Raw genomic sequence first — 11,374 nt, 5'->3', positions numbered from 1 at the left:
AGGCATCTCTGATATAATCATATTTGAGAAGTTCCTCATGCAAACATGCAAAAGTGTGGAGGAAAGCACCCAGGCATCAGGAACTCTGTGTTGAAGGACCACAAGCTGGGATTGTGCTTAGGAATTCTGATCAATAAGGCAGCCAGTGTGGCTGGAGGACAGGGATGAAGGAGAAATTTGGGGAAATAGCCAGAGAAGAAGGGCTTTGGGGGCCCTTTGGGGAGAAGAGATGCTTTTGGACATTTAGTGACAGAGGCAATGAAATATTGCCCTTTGGACAAGGGATGGCTGGAACAGAAACCAGACTGGAGTTTGTTGAGGTGAGGTAGGGGAGTGAAAAGTGGACACTGACAATCTGGACAACTCTTTGAAGAGAAAGGCAGTGGATGGAGGGGAATAAGGGGTTGCCTTTTCACTTCCATTTATGTGGATTTGGGACTCCACTTCTCTTCTCAGGAGGAAATCCTAGAATGGGCTCCTGAAGCCACAGAGATGTCCTAGAGGTGGAAGGCCCCCTCTCCTGAGTGTTAAGCAATCTTACCCATCCCACACTTCCCTATGACATTCTTCATTGCTCCTGTCACTTCCTTGTTCCTGAGACTGTAGATGACAGGATTCAGCATGGGTGTGAGGACTGTATAGAAGATGGACACTACATCATCCTGGCCAGGAGAGTGGTAGGATGCAGGTAACATATAGATATAGATGAGGGGTCCATAGAAGAGGTTGACAACTGTTAAGTGGGAGGAGCAGGTGGCTAGGGCCTTCCGACGCCCCTCCACAGAGTGCATCCCAAGCACTGCTGCCAAGATGAGGGCATAGGACATAGTGATAAAGGCAATGGGCAGCAGAAGGACTACCACACCTGTCACAAAAAGAACGTACTTGTAGGAGGCTGTGTCAGCACAAACCAGCCTCAGCAGTGAAGGCACCTCGCAGAAAAAGTGTGCAATCTTCCTCGAGCCACAATAGGGGAACTTCAGGGTCAGTGCAGTCTGGATGGAGGCATTGAGACACCCTCCCAGCCAGAAGGCAGCCACCATGAGCAGACAGGTCTGATGACTCATGAGTGATGGGTAGCGCAGAGGGTTGCAGATGGCCACGTAACGGTCATAGGCCATGAGGGCCAGCAGGAGGCACTCTGTGGCCCCAAAGAACATGAAGAAAAACATTTGTGCTCCACAGCCCACAAATGAGATGCTAGTCCAGCCAAAGAGGAAGCCTGCTATCATCTTGGGGATGGTGACTGAGGTGAAGAAGATGTCCAGAAAAGACAGCTGGCTGAGGAGGAAATACATGGGTGTGTGGAGCCAGGCATCTGCCCAGATCAGGAAAACCATGGCAGTGTTGCCAGCCATGGCAAGTGTGTAGACTACCACAACCATGCTGAAGAGGAACAGGTGCATTGGGCTCTCATTAAAAAGGCTTGTGAGGACAAAGCCGCCGGTGGAGGACTGGTTCCAGGGCCCTCTGCCTGCCTCTTGCCAAGCCTCGCTGTGGGGAAGAAGTAAACCAACTCATCATGGGCTGTAAAGTATCCACTCTGAGTCGGAGAGTGGAGTGATGGATGAAAACAGCAGACGGCCACAATTAAGTGAGCTGACAGAGGGGCTGTGGGAGTTCTTCCTAATATTTTTTAAAGTTTTTGTATGTTTGGCATTATTTCATGATGAAAAAGTACTATAAAAAAACATGTCATGCAGCCAAAGCAGTGCTTAGATGAGACTTTTTTCCCATTTTTTTTTTAGTGTTTATTTATTTTTGAGAGAGACAGAATGAGAGCAGGGGAGGGGCAAAGAGAGAGGGAGACACAGAATCCAAAGTAGGCTCCAGGTTCTGAGCTGTCAGCAGAGAGCCTGAGCAGGGCTTGAACCCATGGAACTGTGTGTCATGATATGAGCAAAAGTCAGATGTTTAACTGACTGAGTCACCCAGGCGCCTTGAGAGGAGAAATTGTAATGTAAAATGTATGTGTTAAAAAAGAGGAAAGACTAAAAACTGATGATCAAAGTTTCCATTGTAAAAAGCCAGAAAAAGAACCACAATACATTAGAACACTCCATGTTTTGTGGCATCTGGGTGGCTCAGTCAGTTAAACATCTAACTCTTGAACTTGGCTCAGGTCATGATCTCATGGTTTGTGGTTTAAAGCTTGGTATTGGGCTCTGTACTGACAGTGTGGAGCCTGCTTGGGATTCTCTCTCTCTCTCTCTCTCTCTCTCTCTCTCTCTCTCTCTCTCTCTCCCCTGTTTGCCCCATCCCCTGCTCTCTATAAAAATAAATAAACATGAAAAAAAATTAGAACGCCCATGTTTTGTGAAATATACATACTTAGCAATATTTCTAATAATACATAAATGAGTAAATATGTACACAAGAAAAAAAATTTTAAATAAAACATTTACTTTCATGCCTAATCTAAGAACTAGATCTACAAATATATGAATTATATATTTCAAAATTCTTATTTACATGAGGATCCATGTGACGAATTTTTCTTAGAAATAGGTGAGATCTTTTGCTATGGCTGACAGGTTCATTTTATCAGCTAGCAAAGTTGTGCCATGCCATCTTTCCCTTGTCGCCTTGACTCCCAGGAGTCCTAAACATGCCCTTTGTGCTCAGATGTAGGAATTGCTCTTAAGTAGATTTCTGGAAGTCCGTTGTCCTCATCTCCCGTACTGTTACCTCATGTGAAGAAGTTTATAAACTTGTTTGATAGAGAATGGGACTCATTATAAATCTGTGAACTTCATAATAGGAGTAGGTAAACCAGTTTCAATAGTTGCTTTTGGAAGTATCAGAGGCCCTTAAAATTCTCCCTTATCAAATTACTTTTCTTCAAGTAAAGTCAATCTCTGTGAATGTCAAATTAAGCTATGATGAGAAAGAAGTCAGTCAAAGGCAGTTTTAGAAGATGTGGATGAGGGACAAACTCAGACCACACATTCCATGGTAAGACAGCTGGCAGAGAACTTCCCACTACTCAAAATCCCTGAGACTTCATGGCCTGTTGCCTTTATTGGTTCCAGTACCCAAAATCCTAGGGAATGTTTTGAATTCTAGCTTATATTTTTGGGCTTGTGTATGATAACAAATGGCTTAAATGAAAGATAAAGAAAATGAACTTCCCAGAATTCTATAATGAGTTGAGAATATGAGAGAATGTTGGGACTGGCTGATACTATTGGGTCACTGAGAAAGGACTGGAGGGGCAGCAAAGTGTTTTGGAGGTACAACATGTCAGAGATGTGATAGACTGTGGCCCTAATCTGCATATCCTTTAAAATCACCAGCAGAGCTTTGCAATCTTTCGGTCATCTGTTTACGGTTTCCCTGAATCTAATTCTTGGCAGTGATCCCTGAGCACCTCTGCTTCTTAAGGCTCCCAGGCTAGTCTGATATGTGATCTGAGCTGAGATCCAGTGCCCGGAACTTTTGGGATGAAAGTATAACTTTTGGTTCAAAGTATATAGGAGCTTAGAATCCAGGTTTTTTCCTAGGTCTCACACAGCTAGATCTCAGTAAGCTTTGCCAGGAAAAGGTTTTCCACAGTGCTCATCCTGGAATTTCTTGCTATGCATAGGGCCTTAAACATCACTGTTTCCAGGATGCTCATGCCACACATACAGATTCCTTAGAAATGAATCAAATGTGTTCAGACTATAGCAGGGCCCATCCCAAAGCTTGTCTCCAGAGCTGAGCACAAGAAGTTAACAGTGTTAAACCTAAACATTCAACATGAGCTTTTAGTGAAGATATAATATACTGCATATGTTTTCTATATTTATGATGCCCTGACATCTTGAGGCCTTGCAGACCCTGCAAGGGACTGCCCCTCTCAGATTTGCTAATTCATAGACATAGTGAACAACTTACAAGAATTAATGTCTTCAGTGTTAAAACCAACAAATCCTGAGTACATACCCCCCCCCCCCATCTGCCTTTCTTTATCAGTGTGGGACACTATCCCTCTGCTGTAATCACCCCAGGGACAGATTCCAGACAACTAGTGACAACCTCATAGCTCAAAGCCAACTAAAATTATTCAAACTACTCAATCCTAAACGTGCTCAGCTGTGCCTGACCCAGTCCTTCCCACAAAAATTACAGTAAAACTTTTACCTATGTTTTCCCCTCACTAATTCTGCCTCCTTACCAACCTTGATGCTTCCTTCCCCCTGTGGCCCTGTATGATGTGGCATGCCCCCTCCTTTTGCAAACTGTAGATTACCTTCTTAATGGTAATAATAACCACAACCTGACATAAAGCAAGATTCCAGGTGCATTTGAAGACATTCCTCTGAAGAGAATTTTCTCATGTTTTCCCTGTTTTGTCACCTTGTAGGCAAACTTTGTGTTGTTTGGTATCTCAAAAGTCTTATAACCATGAGATTTTATAGGTAGAGGAAACCTAAGCCATCATCCCAGTTTTATCCATAAGCAGCATGAGCCTCGATCAACAAATTTTTGAACTTCCAGGCAAGATCCAAAATCCTCCTAACTGTTCTAGAGAAGGCTTTCTCAAGCCTGGCATAATGGACATTTTACTGTGGATAATTTTTTGCTATGAAAGGCTACCCTGTAAACTGCAGTATATTTAGCAGCATCTCTGAACTATCCCATTAGATGCCAATAGCCTTCCCTACAGTTGTGACAAACAAACAAACAAAATGTCTGCAGACTGCCAAATATTCCCTGCTGGGGAAAATTACCCCTGATTGAAGACCTGTTCCCTAGAGCTCTATTATCAGTTACCTTTCTTTTCCTCCTTTCTTCTCCACAAAAGCAAAAGGAACTCACAATAGGAACTCACATGTTCAGAATCTGTAATAATTTGACCCAGAGTCAGCTGAATGTTCTTTGCAGATTTCACCAAGTTTAAGCCATTGTGAGTAAGGACCTAGTCTCTGGAGTCAGGTTGCTTGGGTTCAAGACCCAGCTCCACCAGCTCTGCAACTTAGGCTACTCAGCTTCAGTTTCCTTGTCTCAAAATTGTTGGATCTGTTGGGAGTAATAGTGGTTAATACAGGTAGAGTGCTTGCAGCACAGTCAGACAGGAAGAATATGCTGTTTGTCACCTGCTATTAACAACACAACTCTTACCACTTTTATAGCCCTGAGCTGCTGCTTATCTCTCTATATAAAATGGAGTCATGATACTCACTTCTCAGGGTTGTTATGAGTATTGAATAAGAAAAATGTTGAGGTTATGCCTTTTGCATGGTAGGTATTCAGTAAATGTTATAACAGTTCTCTTCCTCACTTAAGCAAATTAATTCTGCGAAATAATCATATAATCAATAATTGTACCCACCTGCAAAGAACTCCTAATGCCTCTCGCTTGGAGATTTCCCTTCCACAGATTTTGTTCTCAGAAACCTTGGAAGGGGTTGTGTTTGTTGTGATGGGAAGAGCTCCTCCCATGCACACTGGATCTCTCCATCTACACTGGGTATTACTTGTGACTAAGGACTCTGGCCACAGAGTATATTTCTCCACGGAAGGCAGCTCATATGGCCCCGGATGTGTGATTGCCCACATACACACTATTACCTCTATGGCTGTCTTTTGGTATGGCCAGTTGAATTTAACACCCCCTTTGTGGAGCTGTGCATAAGCAATTATTCTTAGAAATTATTCTTTGTTCTGACATTATTGATTTTTCTTTTCATGGCAGTTTTTTCAATATTAACACACATACCCATCTGCATTGCAGTGTATAAAGTGCATGTGTGTGCACGTGTGTCTCAGAATAAATTTTTATGATGGTTCCTTTTCTTTTAGACTATTCCCAGGAGGAAGAGGATATGTTTTTCTATTCCTGCCACCTCTAGCTTACTTAGATGTGAACTAGTACCCAGTAGGCATAGGAAAACCACTAGAATGAACAAAAAAGAAATCTTCAATGTAAACAACACATTTTGTGTTGTTGGGTATATCTAGACCTAGTCTTCATTCTCTCTCCCTATGACTTTTCTTACTGGTATGTTTTTTTTTTTCTACTCCCCTACAGTTTAACTGCTTTAAAAAAAAAAGTTTATTTATTTATTTTTGAGAGAGAGAGAGAGAGAGAGAGAGAGAGAGAGACAGAGAGAGAGAACAAGCTGGGGAGAGGTAGAGAGGGAGAGGGCGACACAGGCTCCAGGCTCTGAGTGGTTAGCACAGAGCCCAACATGGGGCTCGAACTTACAAACTGTGAGATCATGACCTGAGCTGAAGTCAGATGCTTCACCAACTGAACCACACAGTCCCCCACTTTTTTTCTTTTAAAGTAGAGCACACAATGATTTTTACAATTTAAGACATCTCATTTATGGAGAAAGATAGTGTTGAAAAACAAAAACAAAAATCAAACAACTTTCAGATTGTCAGAGATTTTAAATGCTGGAAAATTTGACAGAAGACAAGTTGTGGAATTGCCCATTGTCAATTGTGGGGCTGCATAAATGGGGGTGAAGGTTTTAAATTACTTCCCTATATCTCGACCGCTCATCTTTCTCTCACTCACCTCACATTGTCCCAATGTGCAGTCTCCATTAGAAGGCTCAGTCTCTTATTGACTTTTCTCCTTCTTCATGTCCTTCCTGGGCTTGAGCTTGTGGCTCAGAAACTGAAACAGACCCTTGGGGAGTCCATATAGAAAGCTGTGAAATCTGAGGCCATAATCCATCTCCATTCAACAAGGCACCCCTAATAGCTTCTCATTTCCCCCTAGAGTCCTGTTTTCTACAGCGTGACTTAGCCACAGTTACAATAATTAGGGTGAGCTGCAGCCATAAGCTACTTAGCCCCAAAACTTCAAATCACAGATGAGGTAATGGCATTTATATTTGGTCCCCAAATCTGCACATCAGAATTATCTAAGGAGCTTCAAAAATGTTGATGTATGTGCCCCATCTTCTGAATTAGTGATTTAATTGGTCTGGGTTATGGCTAGGTCTTTGGAAGGTTTAAAGGTTTCCAGGTGATTCTAATCAGACAAATCTGGAAACCATTGAATAAGGATTTCACAGGCAGAGGAATAACAAATATGCCAATGGCTAACACCTAGGTCTCCTTAGAGAAAAATGGATCAGCCACCTCTTCAAAATGCAAATTCTCAGGCCTCACACAGACCTATCAAATCAGAAACTCTGGGTGGTGGCTCAGAACTCTATTTTAACAAGACCTCCAATTGGTCCAATGTTTGCTCAAGTTTGAGAACCACTATTCTGTAGCACAGAGGTTCTCGACCAGAGTGATTTCCCCCTCACCCATGGGATATTTGTCAGTGGCTGAAGACATTTTTGGTTGTCACAACCCAGAAGTAGGGATGGCATATAGTGGGAAGAAGCCAGGAATACTTCTAGACATCCTATAGTGTACAGGATAGCCCCCAAACAGAAAATTAACCAGCCCAAAACGTCCATAGTGGCAAGATTGGAAAAGTTTGCTCCTAACTGTGTTGGCTTCCTAGGCAATTATGGCCTAAATTTATGTTACCTGAGGGTATTTTTATTCTGTAACCCATGGAGCAGTAAGATGAATAGTGCATATTGTGGCAGCTGCATGAGGTTGTTGAATGATTAAGTGAATGAACAAGACTCATGATAGAAGTGAAGGGAAAGGCCAAAGCTCATACAATTGACTAAAGGAGGAGCTTTTGATGTAGTGAAAATTCACGTTTATTTAGAGCATTAAAACAATCTTAAGCTGGGTTTTATAGGAGCCAAACAGACATGGTCAGGTGTTCCCTAAACAATGGACAAACTTGGCACAGTCAATTCTTCTGATGAGTATTTAGATTTGCGAGATATACACAGAAGCGCTGGTGGGTGTTTTTCTTTTATAACACAGGGGTGGTGGTGGCTCCTGGATGTGGCTCAGACTCTATGAAGGAAAAACTGCCACTCTGTGGTCTCTTGCTATTGGACTATTTTATTGATGAAACTTCCAAAGTTCTGCAGACTTGTTTGACGTTCATGGCTAAAATATGGACTCAGTGCAAGGGAGACAATGAGAGTGACTGACCTGTGAGCAGTTTTGTCAGCTGTTAAAACAGACCAGGGAGGAGTGGTTGGGGAGAGGTAGAAATCTCTTTGTTCCACCGCTTAACACAGCATTGGGATTTCATCTAGATATACAAATGGCTTTAATATTTCTACCCACTATTTTACTATGTGCCAGGATTGTGTTCAGTGTGCTAAATGCATGTGTTCTAGGTATTATTGTCTTCATTTTACAGAGTAAAAAGCCAAGATTCAGAGATAACAAATACAAGACTGAAGGGTTCAAATTCAGTCTGACCAGAAGCCACTACTTGTTGTGCCATGTCATTTTGTTTTGACAACATTCTTATAGTTCTCTGAAATCCCACCTTTTCAACAGTGCTGTGCAACTGGCCACCAAATGCCAGTGTAACTCAACTAATTAATTGTAGAAATGCCAGTTAGTAGACCTACTTTAACTACAATCCAAGTAATTTATACACTCTGCTCAAATAAAATCTAGAGGGAAACATCTAAAGAAACTTCTTATATACGATCAAGAGAAAAGAAGGTGAAGGGCAATTAACCACACTTCTTAGTTCTCCCCCACTAGCACTTTAACAAAGTCCCTATGATTAATGAATATAAAATGAGATGGGTTACAGGAAGGATGTCCTAGCAGAGAAGGTTTGTTTTCTTCTAAAATAGCTGATTGATGAAGATTGTGGCTCTTCGTTCTTTGATATTCTTTACAAATAGGGGAACAAGCTCCTTACCTGTGTGGACACTTGAGGTCCTGAAGTGGGACAGGATGTTTCCCAAAACTGAGAGCCAGTGATTCTCTCCTTGCGGGCTCCTAAATATTTCTTAGGAAATTGTGTAGGCAATTAAACGGCTTCAAAAAGGAGACATGATATAGACTGAAAAGAATTCCAAATAAGCACAAGCATCAAGGTCTGAGATAAAGTTCTTGGTTTCTGGACAAGTGATGGCTTCTATGGAAAAACACATGAATACTTCCTCAGCCATAATGCTATGTCTGCAGGAGCTCCAGGGCCCCCACACTATTATTTCAAAGCCTTATATACAAAGGGTATTTGTGATAGGCCTTAGATATCATTGGTTAGATCAACATAACGTCACCTCTGTGTCTAGGGGAAACTGCTCCCCAGTCAGCAGTTAGAGATGTGGAGAAGCATCCTTCCTTCCTCCCTTCCTTCCTTCATTCCTCTCTTCCTTCCTCCCTTCCTTCCCTTCTTTCTCCCTCCTTCCCTACTGTCTTCCCTTCCTTCAAAATATCTACTGAAGTTGATTTTAGTTATATTTTGTGTCCTATGGCAATAGGTTTTTATTCCTCAATTCTAAGAGTAATCAGAGTGGGAATCAAACTAATATTTTTTTATCTCTCATTTTGCATTAAACACTTAACACATTATCTCATTTTATCCTTATATAATAAAAGAGATACTAAATCATTATTTTACACATAAAAAAATAGAAGTTCAGAATGTTAACCAACTTAGTGTTGAAGATCATCTTGGGGTGTGATCCCAAGTCTGTGTCATAGTGAAGCCTGTGACCTCCATGGTCTACCATGTGGCCAGCATGTACTATGTGCACTCTGCTAGCCCTAGATATATATGTGGGAATTTAGGTCATGTTAATATGCACAGACCCCCACAACATGACTGTTTGGTGTTTGTGTCTACACAAGCCTAATGAATTGATATTTTGGATTTAGTTGAGTGAAAACAATGAAATTGGTTTATTTCTCAAAAAAATCATCAGATATCTGTGTTCTAAACAATAAATGAGAACCTATCTCTGAATGGTATAAAAAATATTAGAAAATATGGTCCACATACAATATCTCATTCCCTGATTACTTCAGTTTTTTTCTTTAGGCAATTGTACATCAGATTGTACATCAATTGAATATGCACAGATTATAGAGACTGTTGTGCTCTCAGAATTTATAATTTCAATTAATACAACAACAAAGTAGGGTGAATATTATTATTCCATTTTGCAGATATAGAAATTGAGACTTCAAAAGAAAAGCATCTTGCTCAGGAGCACTGAGTTTATATTCAGTAAATGCTCCCAAATCTGACAACTTTATTTTTGAACCAGACCTAAACCTATATTGTTGCTGAGGAATTTTTATTTATTAATTCTTGCTTTTACTCATTCAAAACATACTTATTTACCACTGATCATGTCCTGATGCATTATTGGTCTTCTGACTCTTAAAGATGGAAGTTACTTATGGAACATTCTACTTTTGATCCTAAGAGATCTAATAGCAACTATTGTGTTTCTTTTTTTATCATTTATATATTGAGGTCTTACCTGTACCAAGGTTCCAAGTGCTCAAATAGTCCTGGAGAGTGTGTAAGCTAAGGACCATAGATAAAGAATCTTTTTTCTTCATCAAGCATAGGCCTTGCCAGGCTATTTTCTGTGATTTTCTGACCACTGCTGTATTGTTCTAACAGTAGAGATAATAATATGGAATAATAATATTCACTTTACTTTGTTGTTGTATTAATTAAAATTATAAATTGTGAGAGCACAATAGTCTTTGTAATCTGTGCATATTCAACTGGCAGCAGTAAACAGTTGACTCTCTGATGTACAGTTGGCTAAAGAAAAAATGAAGTAATCAGGTAATGAGATATTGGATGTGGACTGTATTTTGTAATATATTTTATACTATTCAGAGATAGGTTCTCATTTATTGTTTAGGACACAGAAAAAGTACAACCAGCAACTGTTGTATCTATGCACACTGATGTCACCATGAATTTTGAGTGGGAAATGAAATAATATGAGTTTATTTTCCAAAAGTTCATGATCTTTTTATCTGCCTCATTGTCAAACTTCCCTTCATATTTAAAGTGCTGTGGGCATCACCATAGCTAAGATCATGAAGTCAGCTTTTCATTGGTACGTTTTCTCTATTCCCTCATATTTCTTTCTACTTTATTGTGGTTCTTCTATCCTCAGCCTCAGCTATCCTCAGTCTCTATTATCATGATGTAACCCGAGATCAAAGGAACTATAAGTGAGATAACAGTGATTAACAGTCTTCATGCATCCTGCTCTCTATCCACTGAATAATCCCACTGAATAACCTACATGTACATGACTTATGTTTAAGACTAGTCTACAACTAAATCAGGGAAGTCTGTTTGTTGCTTTTCACATGGTATCTCTGTTTTTCATATGTGATCCTACTCTTTTTTTTTTTTTTTTTTTTTTTAATCCAACAATGCTTACTAGTATCTCCAAGAGTGAGCTTATATTGTGAGAGTTGTGGACTATATCTTTGAGCTGTTCTAGTCTGGGAGGAATCATGAGACAATATACCACAAAATCATATGATTCAGTTCTCTGCACGT

General features: G+C 40.5%; 1 protein-coding gene across 1 annotated transcript; it reads right to left on the bottom strand.

Moving 5' to 3' along the window:
* Positions 1 to 424: 424 nt before the first annotated feature.
* Positions 425 to 1,421, bottom strand: LOC106974715 (olfactory receptor 2Z1-like). Its single transcript, XM_027048794.2, has one exon. It carries the CDS (start codon positions 1,404 to 1,406, stop codon positions 528 to 530), a length of 879 nt encoding a protein of 292 aa, XP_026904595.2. The 5' UTR covers positions 1,407 to 1,421; the 3' UTR covers positions 425 to 527.
* Between the last annotated feature and the right edge of the window lie 9,953 nt (positions 1,422 to 11,374).

This window comes from Acinonyx jubatus, chromosome A1, assembly GCF_027475565.1.
Source record: "Acinonyx jubatus isolate Ajub_Pintada_27869175 chromosome A1, VMU_Ajub_asm_v1.0, whole genome shotgun sequence".
Taxonomy (NCBI): domain Eukaryota; kingdom Metazoa; phylum Chordata; class Mammalia; order Carnivora; family Felidae; genus Acinonyx; species Acinonyx jubatus.
This window is presented reverse-complemented; position numbering and strand designations above follow the sequence as displayed.

Coding starts and splice junctions, on each gene's coding strand:
- LOC106974715 (XM_027048794.2), bottom strand. CDS start 1,406: ATGCACCTGTTCCTCTTCAGCATGGTTGTGGTAGTCTACACACTTGCC.